This window comes from Helicoverpa zea, chromosome 9, assembly GCF_022581195.2.
Source record: "Helicoverpa zea isolate HzStark_Cry1AcR chromosome 9, ilHelZeax1.1, whole genome shotgun sequence".
In the NCBI taxonomy this organism is placed as follows: domain Eukaryota; kingdom Metazoa; phylum Arthropoda; class Insecta; order Lepidoptera; family Noctuidae; genus Helicoverpa; species Helicoverpa zea.
Window position 1 is genome coordinate 6,727,288 of NC_061460.1, and position 25,033 is coordinate 6,752,320.

General features: G+C 37.6%; 5 protein-coding genes across 8 annotated transcripts in view; 2 read left to right on the forward strand and 3 right to left on the reverse strand.

Annotated features, from left to right (window-relative positions):
- Positions 1-167: 167 nt before the first annotated feature.
- On the forward strand, positions 168-7,333 carry LOC124633516. Of its 2 annotated transcripts, XM_047168765.1 has the most exons (12): positions 250-266; positions 597-641; positions 764-881; positions 1,927-2,111; positions 2,452-2,652; positions 2,743-2,879; positions 3,031-3,127; positions 3,265-3,428; positions 3,691-3,819; positions 4,507-4,599; positions 4,998-5,170; positions 5,656-7,333. In XM_047168765.1, the coding sequence occupies exons 3-12, from the start codon at positions 784-786 to the stop codon at positions 6,872-6,874; spliced, it is 2,496 nt and encodes an 831-aa protein (XP_047024721.1). In that variant the 5' UTR covers positions 250-266; positions 597-641; positions 764-783; the 3' UTR covers positions 6,875-7,333. The 2 variants fall into 2 exon arrangements, with proteins under 2 accessions (XP_047024720.1, XP_047024721.1); XM_047168764.1 differs by lacking the exon at positions 597-641 and having other exon boundaries at positions 168-266.
- A 300-nt stretch (positions 7,334-7,633) lies between these two features.
- On the reverse strand, positions 7,634-12,001 carry LOC124633520. 2 transcript variants are annotated; one of them, XM_047168771.1, is made up of 6 exons: positions 11,715-12,001; positions 11,274-11,447; positions 9,468-9,643; positions 8,979-9,081; positions 8,248-8,435; positions 7,634-7,743 (listed from the first exon to the last, which is right to left on the reverse strand). In XM_047168771.1, exons 1-6 carry the CDS (start codon positions 11,844-11,846, stop codon positions 7,653-7,655), a joined length of 864 nt encoding a protein of 287 aa, XP_047024727.1. In that variant the 5' UTR covers positions 11,847-12,001; the 3' UTR covers positions 7,634-7,652. The 2 variants fall into 2 exon arrangements, with proteins under 2 accessions (XP_047024727.1, XP_047024726.1); XM_047168770.1 differs by lacking the exons at positions 11,274-11,447; positions 11,715-12,001 and adding an exon at positions 10,070-10,339.
- Positions 12,002-12,640: 639 nt separating this feature from the next.
- LOC124633519 lies at positions 12,641-14,831 on the reverse strand. Its single transcript, XM_047168769.1, has 3 exons — positions 14,781-14,831; positions 14,333-14,504; positions 12,641-14,241 (listed from the first exon to the last, which is right to left on the reverse strand). The coding sequence occupies exons 2-3, from the start codon at positions 14,496-14,498 to the stop codon at positions 12,776-12,778; spliced, it is 1,632 nt and encodes a 543-aa protein (XP_047024725.1). The 5' UTR covers positions 14,499-14,504; positions 14,781-14,831; the 3' UTR covers positions 12,641-12,775.
- A 449-nt stretch (positions 14,832-15,280) lies between these two features.
- Positions 15,281-18,016, forward strand: LOC124633518. 2 transcript variants are annotated; one of them, XM_047168767.1, is made up of 3 exons: positions 15,281-15,513; positions 16,083-16,263; positions 16,436-18,016. In XM_047168767.1, exons 2-3 carry the CDS (start codon positions 16,101-16,103, stop codon positions 17,941-17,943), a joined length of 1,671 nt encoding a protein of 556 aa, XP_047024723.1. In that variant the 5' UTR covers positions 15,281-15,513; positions 16,083-16,100; the 3' UTR covers positions 17,944-18,016. The 2 variants fall into 2 exon arrangements, with proteins under 2 accessions (XP_047024723.1, XP_047024724.1); XM_047168768.1 differs by having other exon boundaries at positions 16,083-16,233.
- A 42-nt stretch (positions 18,017-18,058) lies between these two features.
- The window catches only part of LOC124633515 (mucin-22-like), a 29,906-nt gene continuing 22,931 nt past the window's right edge, over positions 18,059-25,033 (reverse strand). The window contains exons 4-5 of the mRNA XM_047168763.1: positions 19,005-24,926; positions 18,059-18,874 (exon numbers count right to left, since the gene is read on the reverse strand). Of these exons, the coding sequence (XP_047024719.1) occupies positions 18,593-18,874; positions 19,005-24,926 (6,204 nt within the window). The 3' untranslated portion in view covers positions 18,059-18,592. The remainder of the gene's footprint in view (positions 18,875-19,004; positions 24,927-25,033) is intronic.

Genomic DNA, 25,033 nt, shown 5'->3' on the forward strand with positions numbered 1-25,033 from the left:
CAAAATTTATAATTCTGGGTTAGTCTTAACAAGCCCAAATCTTATCAAAAGAGGGGAAGCCCCAAATCCGAATATTACTATAGATGTTAGTTTTTTTAGCTGACAACACAGTCAAAGTTGTCTATGGTCGGTGATTATTTTGCGCGATGCGAGTCCTTGCAAAACCGGACGCGGTCTAAGTATGCAACAGTCTGCATTTATTCTTGCAAGTGATTGGTTGTGAGTACGCAAACGAGTGGGGAATTCTATAAATAGATCACAACAAGGTATGTTGAGTTGGTTAGTTTAGTTAATATATTTTGTTAGGGTGATCGTAGACGGTGATAATATAAGTAACCTTTAATGACTGTAAGATTATTTGAGCAGCTTTAAAAAAATAAGCCCTCCTTTTTTCACGTTTTGCATTGTAACGATTCATGTAATGAAGAACGTCGTGTAGGTATTTATGTTATGTACCTCGCGCTCATGACAAGCCGCCATTTTATGCGTGTGCGTGGCATAAAAATTATCTCTTTATTTAAGGTTCCATATATATTTATAAACTAAAATATAATTTCAAATTATTATGTAATTGGAACCTTGTAATAAAAATACAGAAAATTGAGGTGGGGTCCATTGACCATAAGCAGTACTTAATGTAGGTAAGTAAGTTAACATACTTTTTGTTTTATACTATGATATTTTTACGCCCTAGGAATCGAACCCTGAACTCCACTTACTTATTTGGGACTGTTAATAGATTTTTTTATTCGTCCATTTTCAGTAGATACCTACGTGACAAAGATGGCAGACTCGCCGAGAGAAAATAAACGCCTCGATATGAGTGCAGTAGAAATACAGCAGGAATATTATGAAGCTACCGGCGATGCCGATTGGGAATTGTAAGTACCTATAGTTCGGCCATTCAGAGAATGCGTTCCTGACACGTCGCGATTGAACTGACGACGTAACTTTGCAATGGCGTTGCAGTTACGATAAAAATATTTTTGCTGGTTGTTTACCGTTTTAACAATTGAGGAGCATTAAAACAACATTATTATATCAATAATCAATGAATGTTATTACGTCGTCAGTTCAATCGCGACGTGTCAGGAACGCATTCTCTGAATGGCCGAACTATAATTGAGTTTGTTGCTCATTTGTCATTGTCACCTTCATAGATGATACACGTCACCTTGTCCCAGCTATGTTGGGGTCGGCTTCCAGTCTACATCGCCCGCGGCTAATATCGCAGGAATGCGCGATGCGAATGAGATCGGGCGTTCTTAGGATGCATTCTTGTGAATTCGCAGATATTTGCTTTGCGATTTTGCAGTTTTGTGTGGGAGCCCTAAGTTTCTGCAACAAAAACTTTATAAGTAATCGAACGTCAAGTGCAACAAAGAATTCAACTTATTGAGTTCTAACAGGGCCTACTTAATTGGTGGGTGCTAACAAAGCTTTGATAAAATCTTTCTAATAACTATTTTTATCAAATTAAATAAATGGAGTATAAACCTACATAAATGTTGCTCACGTTATCTCTTTGACAGATAACACTAAGTAGCACGAAGGCATTTTAATCGATAATATTGTCTCGGATCTTGAATCTGATTGAACGGATCTGATTCTATATGTTATATGTACCTACTTAGTTACAATTTGTTAAGTAGTTAATTCTGTTCTTCGCTTAGCAGAAGTTTGAACTTATTCGTTTTAGATATTTTCTCCTGTTTTTAATTTAAGAAATAGTATAGATTATACAAATGGTTGTATTATTAGAGAAATTTCTCGCCGCACACAATTTTCTACCAAATAATAATTTTAAGGCTGTGAAATAAAAAAAAATACTGCGTTATCATACATCTATCTGTCCCAGTATTTATTGACGTACCTGCCTACCTTTTTATCCAATAATCTAAGCCCATTACCTTTGTTTAAAAACAGGTATGAGAAGAAGGACCGAAGATTTCTGTTGCAAAAGATAGCAGTAGCTCTCTGTGGACCTCCCAGTGTCGAGGGTAATTTGACCGACTGCTTAGGGAACAGTGACAGCGAACTGAAACTACAAGGCTACGACGCTCGTGACGAGGAGACATGCATGAATGTATTCAAAAAGATTCTAGAACAAGGTACCTACATCGTTAATATAAAAATATATTTATGACTTCGTAGGTACCTACTGAGTACTGATTATCTTTTATGAGTTCTGCTGGTTCAGTATAAAGTAATTTGCGATGTTAGGTACATTGAATTATTAGATTTGTATAACCAGCAAAATATGTTCGCAGTCTATAGTAGGCACCTAAGCATTTTTCCCTGAAATACCTGCTTTATGGGACATTTAGCGTACCCTCGTTTGATTTAAAGGCTCTGGTGGACATCCTAAGTATGCGGTAGTTAATAGTAGCAATAGATTTCTTAGCTTCTTAGCCTTAAATAAAACTGATACTTTTATGTTTGTTCTTCCAGATAAATATTCTCACAATGCCGAAAACTTGATCATATCGGTGTTACGAGTGGTCTGCGTCATACCAAGTAGAGAAATCAAGTTTTATCAAATAACACCAAGAGATTATTGGCTTAATCTGCACACGAAGAAAGGGAAATCCGTCCATATCTTAGTATTTCATGTGTTCAGTATTAGGAAATGTATTTCAAAGAAACCTGGAGGTACGAGTTACTTACTTTCAAAAAAATTTATTTATGCAGGTATATCCTTTTCAAACCGAATCAACTCATGTAATTGTCATTAATTTGCAGTAAAGGGCTGCAAAATATTTATAGATCACGACGCGCGAGTTTATGAAACCTGGAGCGATTATCTATCGCAAAACAAACTTCCAAAATGTGTGATGGTTGTACCCCAAAATGGAGAATATAGCGGAATTATTACCAAAGTAAGTACTTACCTTACTTTATTTATTTAACCATTTAAAGTAATCATATAAAATAGTACAAAGATACTACAAATTTTTTATTTTTATTTTTATAGCGAAAAATGATTTACAAATTCCAGATATTTACCTAGAACCCAATTTTTTCCGACAGGAAGGTGAAATGCCGAAAGTAGTATGGACAGTCCAGGCATCACCCGAACTGGGCCCGGGCGCTCGCGTGCTCAACGTTGCTGACAACGTGAGCACAGGTACCTATGACATCTATCATCTTTCGTGAAGTAGTTTTACAACATCATCATCTTCCGAGCCTTTTTGTTGGGAAAAGTTCTGATTTATCAGCGTAATTTGAATAAACGTTTTTGAGTTTGAGTTTGTATGTTTACAGCTGCTAGTGTAGGTGCTATTGTAGCAGTTGTGGGTTCTGTATTCGCGACTCCTGTCGTGGCACCCGTGCTCGTTGGCACAGCTGTAGGCGTGGCGTCAGTCACAGGGGTCTACAGCATCGGTCGATCCATTGGAAAATTGGTCGACAGAGCTCGACATGAACAGGTATAAGTAGTTTGGGTAAAAGTACCTTAACATTTAAAAGGAAATGTTTTATTATTGCTTAAGATATACCGAATTATTAAAACACCCCCAATGTACAGTGCAACAGTTTTAACTTATCGGTACCTGCTTTAAATTCAAATAAAATAAACAGCATCCTAATCGGTTCATCCATTTAGCAGTACCTCAGACAAACATACATAGCGGCGTCACGCATTATGTCAAAAAGAGGTCATTGTATTCAGCTTTTCTTTCTTGGTTTAAGAGTATCGGCCTGAAGAACATGGAAGCTCGCTCCAACTGGATAAATATAATAATATCGGGCGTCGGTATTTCCTTTACTACAGCAGGGAAGCTGTTGTCTTGGGCCGCTGCATCAGGCAGAAATGTTAAGGTACGAAGTTAGTCTAAGATGCACCTATTCGTCTACGGTCACCCAGGGGGCAGGGACTGACCGACTCAAGCGTTGCTTAACCTTATTATCGATGGATCCGCATGAAATAAATTAATTAATATCTAAAACACTGGAAAATCACGCTTTTATAGTGCCTATCTCCCCGCTGCATCATCAGACCTTGAAATACAAAATTGACAAAGTTCACAGCTATGACACGATGTTTCATAATGAATTTCCGGTTCAATATCATCGTCAGATCAGATCAGTTCGACAGTGCCATCTTATGGAATTGTCATCAGAACTACATACTTACAACTGCCAACTTTCGTGACGCTACGATTCTTGGAAGATGATTGAGTTAGTTACCTTAGATTCCATTAGGTAAGTAAGTTCCATGCAGGTCGACCTAATAACAGCGTGATAATAATATAGCGTGTTAATAGTGTTCGTGTTCGCCTGATCTCTCTCCGGTCGTGTCGGATTGCCGTCCCATCGGGCTATGAGAGTGAAGGAATAGTGAGTGCACCTGTGTCTGCGCAAATGCTTGTGCAATATAATATGTCCTGCGCAGTTGGCTAATTTCCTTACATGAGAACAGCCGCCGTAGCTGACAATTAGCTAGGAGGACATCATCAATAATGTAATCTGTGATTAAAAACAAATCTAAATTTAAACTTTTTACAGATCCTTATGAGCGCATTAGACTTCTTAAAGTACACGAATATTGCAACTGGATTCATTGGCGTAGTCAATGGATTGGGAGACATGATCTACAAGGTGCGTACCCTCCTTTACATTAGAATCGACATGGATATCAACATAATATTTACAACTAGCTTGCGGCCGTGGTTTTACCCGCGACTCGAAGGATCTACTTCCGTCTGATTGATATAAAGTAGCCTAAATGTTATACTGATATATATAAGCTGTACTATACTACCGAATTCCTTCAATTACCAACCAGTAGTTCTTGCGTGAACGAGTAAAAAAAATACATCAACACTAGTAGTTTCGTAGATGTGCGGTCACCATTAGAAGTCCTATAAGGTAAATCAGAAAAAAAATAAGTTATAGTAGGCAAACAAACTTTTTCCTAACTCATGGTAGCTCTTAAAATCTTTAAATATATTTTTACTAACAGCCTCTACACATGATTAATGTCTTTAATGTTTCAGATGGCTAAGTATGGAGAAAGACCAACGAAACTAGAAATTTTCCAGTTCACAACATCCCTGCTTTTCCTTGGTGTCGGAGTCATGTCCAATCAGACTGCACAAGACATCGTGCAGGATGCACAAGCTCAGAAAATTAACGAATTCAGAGAATCTTTGTCTAGCAACAATAGAAGGTACTTTACTGTTACAGCCTTTTTATCGTCCCACTGCTGGGCACAGGCCTCCTCTCAAACGGAGAAGGATTGAGCATTAATCACCACGCTTGCTCAATGCGGGTTGGTGATTTCAGACTTTATAGTCCAGGTTTCCTCAAGATGTTTTCCTTCACCTTTTTATCAGCCATTGGTGTCCAAGTTATACCAACTTAGAAAGTACATACAAACTTAGAAAAGTTCATCACCATTTTTTCATTTAATCATTTTTTTACAAAGTTGTACAAAAGTCATGTGTAGGTGACATTTGCATATTTTATTATTGTTTGAATAATATCTGACAGTCCTATGAATGAACCTAGATTAAATTTACAAATTACCTGCATTTTTATAGGTTCTAACTTTAGTCCATGTTTAACGCTTTTTATTATAGAGGTGGGGTTTTAATTTAGATAATCATGAAGAGATTGAAACCTTATCAAAATATGTAACATTTTCACTTTCAGGAAAATATTCGACAAAGTAACAGCTGAGACGCGAAGAATTAAAGGTACTATAGAAGGTAACACTGATGTTATAAGAGCTATTAAGACAATAGAAAATAAAGACCAATTCTTCGGGAAGCTGAGCTATATGAACAAAGCATTCAATAAAAATAAAGTTAGAATATCGCTGGCGCCGGATGGCAAGGTTTTAATAAATAATCAGCATAGAGTTAGTGCTGGCAAAATGTTCCGGATGGGAGAGCAGGCCCGGGCCAAACTACTTGCTAAATATGGACCCGCAAAAGTTACCACAAAAAATGCACCTACTAGAATATATCCATCATGTGGTGCGGCAGGCTCCACAAATGTATCGTTAAAAGAATTGGTATGCAATATCCGCCCTGAAGAGATTATTAAGATATCTACTTTCATTATCAATTTGAGTAAAGTTGACCTAGATTTTATTATAGACCTACTTTGTCAGATAAGTGAAGATTTGCATAATGCGTTTCTCTTGGTGTGTACTGAACTAATAATCTCGCTCATACCCTCAGAACTAGACTTCATCAACTCAATTTTTCCTGACTGGAAGAGGCGTTTAGTATTATTTATATTTAATCATTTGAAGTCAAAAATTACTATAGATGATAATGACAGTGAATTCGTTGCTGGGCTAAAAACCTACATTCGCGATGGCAGGGTTAACAGAGATACGTTATTAAACTTGAAAAAGAAGGTTTTGGAACACTTTTCAAAACTGAAGCATGATAAAGAATCCCGAAATAAAACTTGGGTCGAGGGGGACGAGTATATGAACAAGTTTTCCGGCGATATCAATACACTACAAGTTGGACAAAGACTGATTGTTGGGCCACATACTATCCTGGTAAAACAAGTGACTGTAGATAACTTTGAAAAGTGGTTTGAGGAATATTCGCAGAAGGAATGTGACTTTTTCACCGAACTCTGTTTTAGAATAATATCACTTTTAACTGTACGTGACTTTAGTCGTTTGAACGACATCAATCCTGATGAAGATGTACTTATGAGGGTGTCTACGTTTTTGCGAGATAGATTTCAGTCAGACAAACTCGATATGTACATTTCGAGTTTGTCGGATATAAACGACTACATAGCTATTTCAGCAAAACGTGAAATTATGATCTGGTGTGGTGAGCAGCACCTTAGACCTCGATTTACTTGCGTGAAATGTGGAGGCATGACTTTTTTTCAAAAATAAGTCTTTACTTATTTAAGCTCTTCAGCTTTATGAATCCAAAGCATTTTAGATTTAAAATTGGTTCATTAGTTTTGACCAATAGCTCTACAAACAGATCCCTTCGCATTTATAAATAAAGGAGGATTTATAGAAATTTTAAAATCTGATCATGAAAAAATATGTATTTTAAAAAGAAAGCTATCTATCAATCTTTATTTGTCATATTTTTAACTTTTGTTATGTTTATATTTTTCTCACAATGAACTTACTATTTTGTAATCTTATGAATTAAAGTACGTATATTAGCAATTAAGAAAATGAGACTAACTTTTCGGAGCTTTATTAATTGTATAAGAGCAATAATATAGTGATATGCTTATCGGTGTTTAATTTTGTTGTGGTCTGACCGAATGACCAGTGTATTGCAATAGTTGTGTGTAGGTTTTATACAAAATTATATTTATTTTATATTGTAACAGACATCTGTGTTTTCCTCTAACCATTTCGTTATTAACATGTACCTCTAAAGAAATATAATCTACCGTTGAAAAACTCCTGTTTAGATGAATTCTGTGGGACACATAATATTATGTTTTATGGTCGGTTTAAAGAGAACATATGCAAAATTTTTATAGAAGTCATCTTTTCTGTTTTACTTATTTTTATTTTCAAGATCAATTACAAAATCACGCCAATAACTGATAATATAGGAATAAAATAAATATCACCTCTTTTTAAAAAGCGATTTATAGATACAAAATATCTAGATGTATGTGTATCTATTACTTGTTGAATTATTTTATTGTGGCATTGATCTCATTAGGTTTCCTTTTTCTCGGTCTTCGGCTGTCGGGGGTGGATTATACTCGAAAAATTTCGCTATGAAGTACCTGTAAGTAGCAAACTATAGATGATGAGGAGATACATAAAAAGTTACCCCACGAAAGCGGGTGAGGCTTACTTGTGTGTGTAAATGTACACACATATTGTCTTTGGCTCTGCGACTCAGACTCTAAAGCAAGTAAGCAAGTGATTGTTGCGCCTTATTCTAGTTCAAGTACCTTCGGTGGGTATGACTAAATCGATCAGTTAAGAATGACTAATGCGGCGTTCGGGTTCTTTGGAACATCTATCAACGAGTTTTGGTAAATATTACAAAAAAATGGGCAGGTTCCAAAGAAATCGTATTAAGAAGGAGATAGTTAGGTTCCTCGGCCCCGAACACCCGTATTTTGGCGCGCTACTTTCTTAGGAAATTTTATGTTATGGAATCTCTGCTAGTCATCTGTTCTCCATGAAATGTAGGTACCAACAAGACCGTACTTTCGCTGTAGGCTGACAAAGTGTAGATTCACTACATGACATGTCATAGACACGAAAGAAGAAGAACCAACCAGACTAATATCTCGACGGTGATGAGTAAGGCAGCGGCGGCGGTTTGTACGGCGACGCGGGCTGGCTCAGCAGAACCTCGCAGAACGGCCGCAAGCATGGCGTCGCTGGCATCGGAGGCCGTCTCTAGCGCAGCCACCAGCAGCGCGGGTGCGGCCAACCAGCGAGCCCCACGACGCCACCAGGATTGCTTCGACAGGAAAGTGATAAAGTGATTCGGTGACAACAGAAGTTGATGGGGAAGAGCCAGCTATATTTACACATCGGGTTTCGATAGGTAAGTGATTAGGTGACATCAGAAGTTGATGGGAAAAGCTAGCTATACACGTCGGATTTGCCAGGCAAACGTATCCACTACGGGCTGCGACCACTCGGGTGCCAGGCAAAACTGTCTGTTATGACCATACACTAGCAGTTATGCCTGCCAGCGTCTTTCGGGTAGATTGAACCATATATGTATCTGGTCCTACGCTCCTGTGTCTGAGAAGACACGCTGAGGCATCCCAGATTATTACAATTTGAATTTGGAGTTCGTCCGACATGTTATATGATTAAACCTTGGCCATATAGTAAGAAGAACTTCAAACCAACTTTTGAATTTGCCCCACAAGTACCTACCTATTCTCTTTACAAATCATTTATCGTTAATTCAAGACAGGGTATTGTCTACAACTACATTACCTAACATTTTCTGAAGTCATGATTACTGAACACAGATACCATACAAACATACCTTAGACATGACAGCCACCAATAAAAGCAGTGATGTAGTTGCGGTGACAAATGCACTGAGCTTCCCATATCCCATGACAAGTCGAATTGTAGGCTTAGTGATCCTGAAACATGAAAGTTGCGTTACTAGTCCATCATTGTAAATTTCTATACGTTGCCTGCCATATCACATCTCTATAAACTGAACTTGCACCGTAAATGCGGTAGTGGGACGCGTTATTTCAGCTTAGACGAGCACCGCTTCGGCATCGCAGGCGGCCGTCAAGAAACGCATAAGTTGAAAGCGCCCTTATTTATACTAATACGGAGCCACGGGATTTTTCGAAAGAGTTTCCACTTTTAGTCCTACTTAATAATAATGAATAAGTAATACTAAAATCCACTATAGTTTAACACACTATCGCCCCGCCCTCACGCTGCATCCGCAGAACCGCCGAACATTTGATGAGTTCCCAAAAGAAAACTACTCTAGTATGGATATGTGACATACCGCCTAGCAAAGCTGACATTGTTGAGTTTCTGAGCGACATCGTCGTCATCTAACTCCAGTTCGACGGGTTGGGAGGCAAACGCACATGCCGACATCGACACGCCCAGTAGCGCCACAAGCAATGCTCGTAATTTTATTTTCAGGCCCTCTGAAGCTTCGCCGCTGATGTGTGTTAACTGAAAAGAGAAAACCAAAATTCCATGACTCTTTAAAGTACCCATAGAGTTTGACTGGTTCTGTCTGCATGAAGTCATTTTCTAAGCAGAAAGAAAGTATTTAACTTACCTACTGCTCTCGTATCAGAGGTAATTCTAATGAATGATATGTAAAACAGTTAGAAATGCAAGTCAGGTGTGTTTCTTTATTATATATTTTCTACCTTATATGTCTTATCCATAAGGACTCTCAGAGTCTATAATATACTAGTGAAGGTACAGGAGACAATCATGTTCTTATACTTTTATCTTCTGCTTCATGAGCTGCAGGTTCATTATACCTAACAAGAACTGGTGTCAGAGTTTTCTCAAGTACCTACGCCTGACGGCCTCTGACGTGGAATTGTAAAGACTGCTACTGAGTAGTATTCGGGGCATTATACTTACAGCATTCGCGTGATTCTCATGTTTAAGCCTAAGCTGAGTCAATAATGTATTACTCTCCGTTTCCATGCTGGTTCATTTCAACCACTATTAACCATCATGGTAGCGGTCGCGGGAAAACTATAATAATGGACATTCCATGAGTAACCGCACGAATTTTCACGTAAAATGTTTATAAATTATTATTACATAATGTGGCGCATTCAGAGGTGTGAATAGGTAATGACAGCCGGATGGCGTACGATATGTTCATTGCCATTGTCAATGTCACAATATTTTATTTTTAAAATAAGTATAGAAATAAAATAAATAGGGTCGTCACTACTTGGTTTAAACCTACAGCTTCAAAAACAAAAAAAGGAAAATTACAAAGATCGTTGTCATTTCCAGCTCGTTTAATGTATAAAGAAAAAATCACTAGGCAGTAAATATTAAGTTCATAAACATCGATTTATTCTGAGGTCCTACTTGCCCATAAATATACCTACTTAAAAACAAATATGTATTTGATAGTTTACGGTAAGTCCCTGATAAAATAATATCACCTACCTGAAAATAATAATATAAGGGTCCAGGGATATTATAATATTAGGGTCTAATAAAACGAAACATTGGATACGTAAAAGATTTTGGTTGTTGATCTTTATGTCATCGCACAGCTCTTTTGCTACGAAAGTAAAAATATATAATATACACAAGAAAATATCAAGAGTCGGACCAAAACGATAAATAGAAAACACACGCTCAATATTCTTTACTTTTGATTTATCCATCATAAGTCACATATACATAAGTATTGTCTGAATACGCAGAACTCTTGGAGCCAGTTGAACATCATCAGCAATATTGCGGGCACTTTGTGAGTCAACTTGCCAATTGCTTTCTTGTTGACCGGAGCAAGTAGTAGGAGTGCGTTCAGTATCTTTACGGAAACGATGAGCAATTGTCCAGATAGATGCGGAATAAATAACGACGGATTCTCCTGTAATGGAAATTATGTATTTTACCAGCTTCTGAATTCGACAACTATGTGCAAAATAAAGCCGTCCTCAACATAGATGGGAAAAGGCTCGGGAGATGATGATGTGCGTGCCTTTCTTAGCAATTTGAGTAATAAAATAAATTGGCTCTTAATGGAATATACGTTGGTATGATTATTCATACTTGTATGGTTACTCTTTTAATACTAGTTTTAACAGTGTCTTACAGTCAAACAGCCCGCTAATAGACAAGCATACTGGACCAGCCCCATAGCTGTGGCGATAATCTTCAAATCGTGAAGCAGCATGAAGTGTTGACCTTCCTGTACTTGAGCACTCGATGCAGTCCAATCTGGAGGCAATTCTCCCAGATGCTTCCTCAAATGATTTGCGCTTATTAGCTGTAATAGGAAATATTTATATCGCTTAATAATATGCCTTTTATTATTTTATATTTTTTAATTTTATTATAAGGGATGACCTTATTACTATTATATTTGTATCAGGAAACTAAATTGTATTTTTACAGACAACGGAGAAGGTCAGTGGGTCGTCTTAGGGGGTTTACCTATGCTAGGTACCTCTGAATCTAAAAAAAATGACATTTCTACTAAATTCTTGGGTTGTAGGGCCGACATCTCGGAAACATAAAATCCATAGGTACTTACAAGGCCGAGTAATCCATACAGGTAAGTATATAAAATGCTCATATAAAACGTCGGATGGTGGCAAAACATTCGTGTGCGTCCAAGATATGGCTTCAGCATTGGAGCCAAAACCATGTTAAAAGGCAACTTCATTGTAAATAGCTATCCGTGATCTAGCTGTGGATTTAAGATCTGTTTTTCAGAAATCATTGTACGAAATGTGATGTTTATAACCCTCTGATTACCATTGTGACAATGTAGGTATAGGTGCCTACGTAACTGTCAAGTCCATTCTGGAAAAGTATCAATTATAGAGTAATTAAATACTCTTTTTGAGTTTTATGCATATTTTATGTAAAAGTCCATTATGTAATCCATTTTTCGCATATCTATGGACTTATATGAATAACTGAATGTAGTCATCTAACCATAACGGAACCGTAGCCATGTAAGCAACTAGCTCCCTTCAGAGATTCCACCCACGTACTATGGAAACTATTTCCCGTACCCGAATAAAAGTTGCACAAAGGTACAACACTGAAAGTTGGTAGGACTGAGATCCCAAACGTATGGTTTCACCCGGACGGATCCAGTGTGAACTAGGTATACCAAGAATTTTGAGTAGGGGAGGGAACTACTTTTCTTTGGTAGTACCACGGGCAACAAACAATATTTTTACATACAATTATTTGTGTGTACCAAGTTTCACATTTTTGGTTCAGTAATTTCGGCGTAAAAGCGGGAAAGATGGATAGATAGTCACCGGCGTTGTTTCTTTCATTCTTCATTTTGCTTTTCATAGGACACCAATACCCGCAAACTGAAAATGAAATCACTCCCAGAAAATGTTTTTTACTCAGCTGCATTCCGTTGAAGGCCATCGAAGCCGCCTTTTTGAGAAAACCCGAGTATAAGGAACTGTTTGAGTTTAGAAATGAAACAGGACATCATAGAAATAGGAACATTTTAATACTAAAATTGTCTAAATTCAGTACATTTTCCATGCTAACTGAGTGAAACCAATGAAAAAAACAAGAAATAGAAGAATATTAACAAACATTAACGTAAACAAGAAATTAAAACTAAAGTAAATAAATATTGTTGCAGTATGTATCTTCCTTAAATATTCCTGAACATTGCGTTAAAATTGTATCTTGAATAGCGAATTTAGGTTGCATACGTTGACAACCGGCAGTTATCAGATGTCCTAAAAATGGATGCAGTCTAGAGGAAGCCGCTATGAACGAGCCTTCAGAATCAATAGAAAGAAGATGTGCCACGTTATTCCCATATTTTCCTGGTTTTCCAAATTCCGAGATTCGATTGTTTTGTCTAAAATCGGTGCGAATTAATGGTTCAGGCAACACAAATGAAGGTGCCATGCCATCAGAAAATAAGGAAAAGTCGTAAAACAAAACCACTTGAGGAGTGTCGGACTTATTGAAAACTTCTGTTTGTAGTTCAGTTTTATTCAGATCTTCAGTTTTGTTTGTGATGTTAACATTACTCAAGTTGTTATTTATTTGCAATACTTTGATAGCGTCGTTTATGTTATCCTTTAATTTCTCTAGATTAACATCTGAGCTGGATAAAGTTTGATACTCGTTTTTCTTTAAATCGGTGTCGTTCGTTGAATTCATAATTTCAACATAGACATGAGAAACGGTGTCAGAGTTATTATTTTCATTCATCGGCATAGAAACATCACGCTTGTTCCTGTTAGTGCGAATCAAGGGTTCGTTTTGTAACAGGCCCTTTTCGGTAGACACTTGAGGGAAGGGGAAGCTTTTTGTTAAGAATGTTCTCGTTTCGTTTAAAATTTGATGGATTAGCCCGTAGAATATAGTGAAAAATTCACTTTCTTCTTCGCGATCTATTTTATTTAAGGCATTTGTGTATTCTTCAACTTTAATACCATCATTGTGCTGTTTCAATATCGCGGTAATTCTACGATCGTCATGCTGGCGATTATTGTAATTGTTATTGAAATTATTTAAGTCCATAGACACTCCCCCATTTTGCCAGACTGAGAAAACCCTAGCATAGAAGGGTAGATAGGAAAGTGGTATAGTCCTCCACTTGTACTTCAAAGGTGTCATTGCCATGTACTTGCTAAGAGACATAATCGTGACGTTAACGTTTTGGTATCTTCTTTCAAAGTCTGCTATTTCACGCTTGCTGCTATCATCCAGTTTTGTGAACGAATACATATTGCCAGCAGTGTATGGTATCAGTTTATTGATAAATCGTGCATGCCTCGGTCCTCGGAACGCAGTTTGTAGAGAGTCGTCCATCAGAAAGAAAACATGGAAATGAAGTTCAGGATACTGTGTCGCCATATTTGCCAGGTAATCAGCATAAAGCATGAAGGGAGCATAGCTGCCACGTTGAACAATGTGGTGGTAGTACACGTCACTTGCTGGTTTACTTGTATTGCATTTAATGATTAAGACGGGCTGTTTTCGGTACACCTCCATACCTAAAGCATAAAATACGAGGAAGGATATCCCCAGCAGAATTAAAGTCATCCAGCACGCCGAGATGTATTCTGAAAACATAAACAAATGATTATTTTTTACTTTACAATTGTAGGTCTGTAGCGCAAAGGTCAGGAACAAGGATAAATGAATCATATTAACCAGGCCAGCGGACAAGCCAGGATTGTTTAGGGGAGCAGGTGACCCCCCAGCCGGGGGCGACGAGGGTGGGCGACGCCTGCTGGTGGACCCCGCCATCACCCCCACCATCCACCTTCAGCAACGGATACTGTTCGTCCTGTTTTGTTTGTGGAGCACGCTCCACCATTATGTCCTGTAAGTTTTCATATAATTAAGACTATATTCGTTAATTTGTTCTTTCTGCCTTATTTGATAGATCAACAGGACTCAAGTAGCTCCAAATTTACAAGATCATGCATACCTAAGTCACCTTTTTGTAATTACTGTAATATTTTTACGCAGTAGTGTTTTCTTTGTATTTTCGGTGATTTAAGCCTCATATTTTAAGGATTTAAACATACAAAACTTTTCAAAAAAAAAAGATAGGTAACCGTTAATAAATAAATAAGAAATGGTAGCTACAACTTACCTTACACTGTTCCACGGAGTATTATCGTAATAGTTCTTTTTTAATTTAAAACTCCGATTTATCAACGTATGTGAAAAAATTAAACTGGGAGAACGACATTTGCAACAAATTTAATAGACATTCCAATTTTGAAATACAATGTCAGTTATATTTTTTTTAAATTGGTATTGGAACAAACTTTTTGGTTTGGTGAAAAAACTAAGATGGTTTTCAGACAACAATATTTTTCATGCGAAAGTAACTACAATTCTATCACAATTTCACACCAATACTACTTAACCAATTAAAATGAAATTTGGTAAACAGATTTTTAAAACGGGAAGTATTTCCCTTTGGACGCGGGTGAAACTGCGGAGAACAGCTAGTTTAGCAAACTACCACAAACACATGAAATGCAGCAAAACTGGCCGTTCATTGTTAGCAGGCAAAACAAGAAGATGATGCATAACAATGTCATAATTCACCTTCACAAGTGCAAAATCGGCAAAATTCAGTAACAATCGTAACTGCAAGGCGTATGTACGTGAGACGAATTCAATGTTGAATCAACAAAATTATGGCGGAAAATGTAAACGTGCCACTGCGACATTTATATAGGAACTTACGTGCATATTCGGTTAAATGTAATTTATCGAGTTCTACGCAACACGCTCAGTAAACTTACTTCTGTGATTACAACAACGAATAAAAGTTAACAAAAATAAGTGAATCATCAAAGGAAATACAAATGACGGTAGGTGTTTATGTTCGCAACTATTTTTTGTGTTATCAAACTTTGTATATACAATGCATTCAAAAATCATCGAGCATAAAATACAAATTAACGGATAACTCGAAATAGTGGTTTTCACAACCAGTTCTTTGTTGGCTTAGTCTGAAAATTTTATTTTCCGATTTGTAACGTACCTACATAGCTAACCCTGGTTATTTTTTTTTTCAATATCTTATCCGCTTTATTAAAATGTTTGTTACTTTGTTGATTAATCCTTAATTTTAACATTAAAAAGTAAGCATGTTTTTTAATGTGTGTTTGAGAATTATTGCAATTTATCATATTTAATGGATTGGTTGGATACGGCAAACTTTTTGTGACGAAAACTTTTTAGTAGAAATGTAGCCTCTTTCGCCCCTAACATAAATGAGTGCCCTTAAAATTTCAAGTGATAAAATTCACAACAAACGTCATTTGTGAATTTGTCGATTATTAATATTTTATTAAACGTTTTAATTTTCGATTTGCTGATAATAGTTTGTCGATCTCATATTAGAATAGTACGATTTCTATTTTGTTTTTGTTAATAGTAGAATCAATGGCAAGTGATGAGTGAGTACTACAAGGAGCAACACCCGTTACTATGTGAGGATATTTCCGAAGAGGAGCACTACAGCCCTAGATACCCTCGGAGGCTGCGCTCCTCCACCTACAGGGGACGGACCAGAAACAATCTGAAAGGTGCAGCCTCCATTATCACGCGCTGGCCAGGTACCATGCACTGATATGTCATTAGAATAGTAGTAGGTATATAGTCGTTTGCGTGTAACATTTTCCATAGGTACCTTCATTGTTATAAAACACGATTCAATTCATCTTCGGTGGCAGTATTGAATTGGCTGGGTGCGCAGAAACTAATTGAAATATTTTTGTGTCTTTACAGATCACTGGTCATCTTTCGTTGCTTACTGGTGGATAGGACTCGGAATGATTAGTCTTATGACATTTGTAGTTTATAATAGCCTTTTTGCATTTTCTATGCTACCAACTGCTAATCTAAAACCTGCAAGTCTTATAATCGCCAATAAAAATGCAAGAATATTACCAAAAACTTCATGTCCCGACGTGTTTATGCACATTTTTGCCAAGCCGACTGAAGAGGTAGATTTTGGCCAATACATGCCTTACATTGAAGCGTTATCAGATAAATATCCAAACGTCAAGTACCATTTAATGGTAGTTGTAAATGACACCACAAATCTAGGTTGGTTGAGTGCTGAAGAAAATAATGAAATAGCTTTGAATTCACTCTGGAATAAAAATCCTAAGAAAGAACCCATATATTCGAATATTGCTATTGAATATATCACGCTATCAGCTTACATGGAAAACTCACCTTTGAGAAAATACTGGAGGTCTTTACCACATCAACTTATTGAATTCTTATCGCGAGCTATTTCCATTTGGGACAAAGGAGGTATCGCTTTTGATCCTATCATTTTGACACCAAAATCCCAACATACCATATATACAGAGAAAATACAGAAACTACTTGACAAATATGCAGAAGTTGACAAAACTGTAAGTGATTTTAAACTTATGAATAAACCAAGTAGGCCGTCTAAGAAAGGGAGGAAATTAAACAATATAAGGGACATAATCAACGCCTTGGAAAATGAGGACGACTCTATGAATGCCTTTTCTCAAGAAACTCTAACAGAGGCAGAAAATATAAAAGCCCCGATTGTAACAAAAAGTGATCGCCATTTATTTACTGCCACAGAGAACAAAGTAAATAATGTATCGGACAAAAACACTGAGCCCTTTAATAAAATACAAATCCATCCACAAATAAATGCCTATTCAAGTGATAGTGATACTAGAATGTCAAGCCATCGAATGGTCAATAACAGTACGGAAACTGCCGTAACTTTAGATGTTAGTCAAAATACAACTAAGTTGAGTCTGTTACCTTTATTTTTAGAATTCCTATTTCATAATAAACTTAATGTTAAAACAAGCCCTACAGAAGCTACAACAACTAACCGAACAAGGAAAAGTGTCATACAAGTACCCAAATCTGAAGAGGTTGAAACTTCTTTGTCAACAAGTTCACTGGAGAGAATTGATAAGAGAATCACGGATACTTACCAACCAGTCATTATTTCAGCGGCAGGTATCTATAATAAATCTGAAAATCCCAAGTTGGCCATAGACCCGCCCAATCAAGAGTCTGATGCCGTTATAGAGAAAAATAGATTAACAATCGATTTGAAAGGAAATATTATAGCAACGGATACTGCATGCCATGCCTTCTTAGGAACTATATTTAGCAATGCGATCCACCATAGTCAAGAAGAAAGTGTCACAGATTTTATAATTGCTGAACTGACAATATTTTGTAAAGGACTTTTGTCTTCGTGTATGGGTATTGATTTGATTTTATTATAACTGTATTAACTTTAATTATTGTTATTTTAGGAATGAGTATTAAATTATTTTATTAAATGTTTTTCTTATTTTATTTCTTCTTTTGGTATAAATATGATATTAAGTAAAACAATTATTTATTTGCTAATAATTTATTCCCTTGGTTATTTATTACATGGCTTACATTCTAATGAAGTCGTGATCAAAATATTGTTTTTATTGACAATTCACAATATTTTGTTCACAAGTTTTGATTCCTCTTAATATTATGGCAGCAAGTATTGTATGTCGAGAAAATATTCAATAGACTAGATATTTCGTAAAACATATATACTTAGTTAATAATTCTATTTCGTTAAGAAATCCTAATTTAATCAGGCTATCAAAGTAGAAAATAAATATAACATCTCTTGTAAAAATAGAAGATAGGCCGAGCTGTCATGATGAGTTCTATGAAATGAACTTTTATTGGAACAAAAAACTGCTTCGCTATAAGGCGGAATAACCGTTGTACTCATTAAATATGAATACTATGCTCATAATATGTTCAAATACCTACTGTAAAGCTTATTTCCCTAAATTTTAAATTCCTATTAACCATATTGCACGAAATGTACATTATGTTGTATCACAAAAAAATGCCACTGCTTATATTATGATAGAATCTAATTCACGCACTGGACGGCGCTACATTTCTTCTTTCCACCGGTATCTCCCACCTTTCAGACCAGTCGTTGTTAGAACGTTTGCAATCTCTTACTCGGTTGATCGGTTCACATCGCTTACTTATTGACCAGTATACGTAGCCATTTGGACACTGGTACACAAAACCTCTTATCTTGTTCGTTTTATCTGTTTTACATTTCAGGAAAGCCGGTGAACATTCGCTCTCCTTTTCAAATGAAAAGTATCCGGCGCTTGAACATTTGTAACTTTCTTTTGACGCCACAAGCTGAAAAAAAAGTTACAACAATTAGTACAAAAAAATATAATCTTAAAATACTTAGTTACGAGAAGGTTTATTTTTTGTTAAGAATTAGCTTTTTTCAAGAGCGGTAAACTAGTTGCAAATGAATACTTACTGGTTCTTTGTAGTGTTTATCCAATCTTTTAAACCTTCTTTTTTGTGCAATTTGACCATCGCACTTTTTATCAGCTTTGTTTTCTTCGACGCAGCGTGTTTGATTCTCGTCATAAATAGTGTTATTAGGACAAGTAAATACTGCAATTTTCACATCGTGCGTATCATTGTTCTCGTCACATTGGTAGAAGAGATTGCAATACTTGGGATGTCTTCTAAATGACGTGGGACATACAAATAGTGATTGATCGTCGTTTGTTTCGGGGCATTTGCTCTCAGATGTATTTTCTGTGCCACTCTCCGTTGTGGAACTTTCAGTAGTTTGTTCTGTAGTCGACTGTTCGGTAGTCGTTCCTTCACTGCTTGTAGACTCCTCGGTCGTACTTTGTTCAGTGGTAGTTGATTGTTGGGTTGTGCTTTGTTCTGTTGTAGTGGATTCTGTAGTTGATGATTCAGTAGTTGACGATTCAGTAGTTGATGATTCGGTAGTTGACGATTCAGTAGTTGACGATTCAGTTGTAGATTGCTCGGTGGTAGATTGTTCTGTAGTACTTTGTTCAGTCATGGTTGATTCCTGTGTTGTCTGTTCAGACGTAGTTGATTGTTCAGTAGTTGGTTCAGAAGTTGTCGATTGCTCTGTAGTTGTTTGGTCTGTTGTTGTTGATTGTTCCGTTGTTGTTGGTTCTGATGTAGTAGAAGATTGTGTTGTTGGTTCTGATGTAGTAGAGGATTGAGTTGTTGATTCTGATGTAGTAGATGATTGCGTTGTTTGTTCTGATGTTGTAGAAGATTGCGTTGTTTGTTCTGATGTTGTAGAAGATTGAGTTGTTGATTCTGATGTAGTAGAAGATTGAGTTGTTGATTCTGATGTAGTAGAAGATTGAGTTGTTGATTCTGATGTAGTAGAAGATTGAGTGGTTGACTCTGATGTAGTAGAGGATTGTGTAGTTGCCGGTTCTGATGTCGTTGATTTTTCTGTTGTCGTTTGTGCCGAACTAGTCGAATGTTGAGTTGTTGTTTGTTCGGAAGTCGTTGATTGCTGAGTTGTAGGTTCAGTAGTTGTCGACTGTGTTGTCGATTGGGATGTAGATGAAGATTGAGTTGTACTTCCTTGGGAGCTACTTGTTCCCTGTTGTGTTGTAGTTGTTCCTTCAGTTGCTGGTGGCTGATTTTCGCTTTGCGATTGAGTCCCGCTGCAGTCCCGTGGAGGGTAAACTGACTCTTCATGATTACATGTTTCAACAGCTGGGTCCCAAATTGTACCTTCACCGCATTCAAAGTGATAGACAGAGAATCGTTTACCGTCACCATCCCAATCCACACACCTATAAAATTTCTTGCAATCATTAGGATTGGGATAATAGCCTGCTTTATCGCATGTAATATTTTGATTTACGGGTTTTTTGGAGGAATCTTCCTGAGAACAGTTTGATGTGCTCTGTGTTGTTTGAGCTGACGAACTTTGTGTACTTTCAGTTGATGATTGAGTTGATGAGCTTTGTGTACTGTCGGTTGATGATGATGATGATGAAGAGTCACTTGAAGATGCAGTAGCCATCGTCGTTGATGTTGTGCTTTCTTGTTTTTGATTACAGGAGGGATTGACAACGTCTTGTGGATGGTTACAAGTAGTTATGTCTTGATCCCAGATTGTACCCTCGCCACATACATAGTCATACTTTGTGTAGCCTCCTTTGCCATTATCCACACATCTATAGAACTTTTTGCAGTCTTGTGTATCTCCAAAGTAACCTTCACTATCGCAAGAATTTTTATTTGACGACGATGAACCTTGACTTGTTTCAGAATTAGTTGTGCTAGTTGTACTCGAAGACGTGCTAGAAGCCGCTGTACTAGATTCTGGTGCACTAGAAGTTCCTGTTGACTGAGTATTATCTTCATCATGCATTACAGGGTGTGATTCACTGGTACCATGACAATTTTTTACTTGATCGATATGGTTACACGTTTGAATTTCGGAGTCCCATGCCGTGCCTTCACCGCATGTAAATTCGAATTTAGTATATCCACCTTGGCCATTATCCACACACCTGTAGAATTGTCTACAGTCATTCTCGTTTCCGTAAAATCCTTCTGATGAACAAACACCGCTTCCTGGTTGGGTTGGTTTATCGGAAGTTCCACTATCATATTCATCTTCCAATTTATCAGTTGTCTGTGGCCGCGATGTAGAAATGCTCGCTTCTACCTTTTCAGTAGTTTGTGGATGTCCCTCGGATGTTGAAGGCCTGGTCGTTGATTGTGGAGAGCAAGTAGTTTTGTCGGTATCGTGGTCACATGCCAAAATATCTTGTACCCAAATTGTTCCTTCACCACAAGAAAATTCGTATTTTGTATATCCACCCTTCTCATTACTTACGCAGCGAATAAACTTTTTGCAATCATTAGGATCTGCAAAGAATCCCTCAGATGTGCACTGGTTACTGCTTGAGACAGATGAGCTATCTGTTTTCTCAGTTGAGTGTTGGATCTGTGTAACCGTAGTGGTTGAACTACCAGCTTCTGGAGATTTTTCAGTTGTTTGAGACGTACTTGTCGACTGAGAGGAAGAACTAGATGAACAGTTTCTGTTGTTTGATACGTGATTACATGCTTGTATTTCTTGATCCCAGACTGTGCCATCGCCACAAGTGAAATCATACTTCGTATAACTTCCTTTGCCGTTATCCACGCATCTGTAAAACTTTTTGCAGTCGTTCGGATCACCGTAGAATCCTTCTGATGTACATACTCCTGATGACATGGGTGGTTTTTGAGTTTGATATATATTTTCCTCGGTTGATGAGCTTGTAACCTCTGTATAAATTTCATCATGAGCCGGTTCAGATGTTTGTGCACTAGAACTACTTTCAATTTCTCCACACGGTTTAGTAGAAGTAGCGTGGTCGCATGATAATATTTCTTGATTCCAATAAGTACCCTCACCACACGTAAATTCGAACTTAGTGTATCCACCTCGACCATTGTCTACACACCTGTAAAACTTTTTACAATTTCTTTTATCGCCAATGAAACCTTCTTTAGAACATTCTCCACTGGTACCTTCATCTGGATATGTGCTAACCGTTGTAGTGGTTGTTTTCTCAGTACTTTGAGGATAACCTTGATCTTCATTATCTGATGTCGATGTAACGTGTGCGGGACTTTGGCTCGACGTGTGTATAGTATTGATTCCAGTACCACAATCTTTAACCGCCCATGCATGATTACATGCTTCTATGCTCTGGTCCCATAATGTACCTTCACCACAGCTAAATTCATAACGAATAAAGCCACCATTTCCATTATCGACGCATCTATAAAACTTCTTGCAGTCGTTTTTGTCCCCAACAAATCCACTAGTTGTACAACTGTTCCCTTCACCGACAGCTACTGAACTTGACGGTACAGACTGAGTTGTTGTTGTCTTTTGTGTACTTATTTCATAGCCTGTGTCAATGTTCGAAGGATAGCCATTATCTATCTCATCATTCATAGTAGGACGATATAGAGTAGTTGTTTCGAGATGAGTAGGGGAGGAAACAGCAGTTCCACCACATTTTTCCACCGCCCATGCATGATTGCAAGCTTCGATTTTTTGATCCCATACGGTTCCTTCACCACAAGAAAATTCGTATTTTGTAAATGATCCTTTTCCGTTATCAACACATCTATAGAACTTCTTACAGTCCTTTTGGTCTCCCATAAAACCATCACGTGTGCATTCATTGCTACCCGAAGATGTTGATTCTGTAGTAGATGAAATGGATGAGGAACTTGAACTAATCGTAGATGCAACAGTACTATGGATGCTTTCGGTGGTACCTTTGTCAGCTTCTTCGACAGTGGTAGCAGGTTTAGCTGTGGTAGCTTCCTGATTGTTGACCGTTGATCCACCACATTTTTCTACTGCCCATGCATGATTACAAGCTTCAATCTTAGGGTCCCATACTGTGCCTTCACCACATGTAAATTCATAACGAATGTAACCTCCATTACCGTTATCCACGCATCTGTAAAACTTTTTACAATCGTTTTCATCACCCATAAAACCACTTGAAAGACATACGTTGCCCACATTATCTTCTTTCTGGGGTTGTTTTGTAGTCGTCGTCGTTGATGAAGAAATTTCATTATTTACAGATCCATAACCAGTATCGTAGTCATCATCCTGTGTTGCGGCAGATTCGGTAGGTGATTGAGTTACTATGGTAGTTTGAGTGTGGACAGTAGAAAGAGTAGGAGCTTTTTCAGTTGTTGTGTCGACCTTGTGATCATCAGAAGATGCATGACCACCACATCTTTTTACAGCCCAAGCGTGGTTACAAGCTTCCAGATCTGGATCCCAAACAGTGCCTTCACCACACTTGAACTCGTATTTGGTAAAGCCACCTCTGCCGTTCTCAACACACCTATAAAATATTTTGCAGTCGTTAGCATCACCAATAAATCCACTTGATTGACAATTTCCATTGGATGGTAATTTTGCTGTTGTTGAAACTACAGTAGTTGAACTTAATGTTGTCGAACTTGTTGCTGTTGTGGCCGCTGTGGGGTTTTGATTAGGTTGACCATAACCACTGTCTTCGGTGTCTTCCGTGGGAATAAAGCCTGACGTTGTTTGATAATTTTCAGTTGAAGATGTTGTATAATAATTTTGTGTAGACGTAGAAGAACTCGTAGCTGCCTGCGTAGTACTTGGAGTGTCTACAGGGCCTTTACCTCCACATTCTTTGACAGCCCAAGCATGGTTACAAGCTTCAATACTCTGATCCCAAACAGTTCCCTGTCCACATGAAAATTCAAATTTAGTGTAACCACCTCTGCCATTATCAATGCATCTATAAAATTTCTTGCAGTCATTAGTATCTCCCATAAAACCAGACCTAGAACACATGTTACTTTCCTGTGAGCTGGCATGAGGTGTAGACAAACTTGTGGATGTGGATGGTGCTTTTGTAGTTGATGCATGAACCTGTACCTGAGACTGACTTGATTGTTTCGAATGATCAATTTGTAATTGTGTTTGTACCCCTTTATCACTGAAATCAATCTGGGTCTGCGATTGACTAGTTGCTGAACCATGGCTGATTTGAGTCTGGTTTTGTGTAGCTTTTGTGCCTTTGTTAGAATTTAGGCGATCACCAAAGTTAATTTGAGTTTGGTTTTGTATGACCGATTCATTACTTATTTGTGTTTGAGTTTGGGTAACATCTGATCCATAACTTATTTGAAGCTGTTGAGGAATTGTTTTATCTGTTGAGGTAGGTTTTTGAAGTACGTCTTTATTTGTTGCATACTGACTGTCTTGGTTACTCCTACCGCATCTACTTCTCTTTACAGCCCAAGCGTGATTGCAGCTTTGTGTATCATCATCCCATATCGTTGATTCGCTACACGAAAACTCGAACCTTGTATATGTACCTCTTTGATTACCTACACACCTATAAAACTTCCGACAATTTTCACTGTCACCCATGAAACCGTCTGAGGTACAAATGTTATCTCGGGAACTTATTTGGGTTACCGTAGAGGTTGGTGGATGGGTTGATCTGGTCGTATACTGTTGACTCTGGGTTACTGATGTTTCAGGAAGTGCAGCTGTCGTGTAAGCATTAGTGAATCCTGTTGAATGCGCAAACGTTTGGCGTTTTGTTGGATTATTTATAGTCGAGCCAGAAGTTGCCCAAGGATACATAGTAGAAAAAATTGTTTGAGCACCAGTTGTTGTTTCTATGCGAATAGGCTGGCTTGTTATAGGTGAAGGTATTTCGTTTTGTGCTCCTTCGATTTCATTGTTATTAAAGCGGTCAACTGTTGGTGCTGGCGTTGACAGACCGCCACATTCTATACGTTTTGTACTTCTAGGATGATTACATACTTCAGTTTCAGGATCGTAAACAGTGCCAGGTCCGCATTGAAACTGCAAAAATACATATAATTAGTATAAAGTGGCCTTGTCAGCAACTATATTTTCGTACCGTTTGGGGTAGAAACCCTCGGGTCGTGGGGTCTAATTTTTTTTTACTA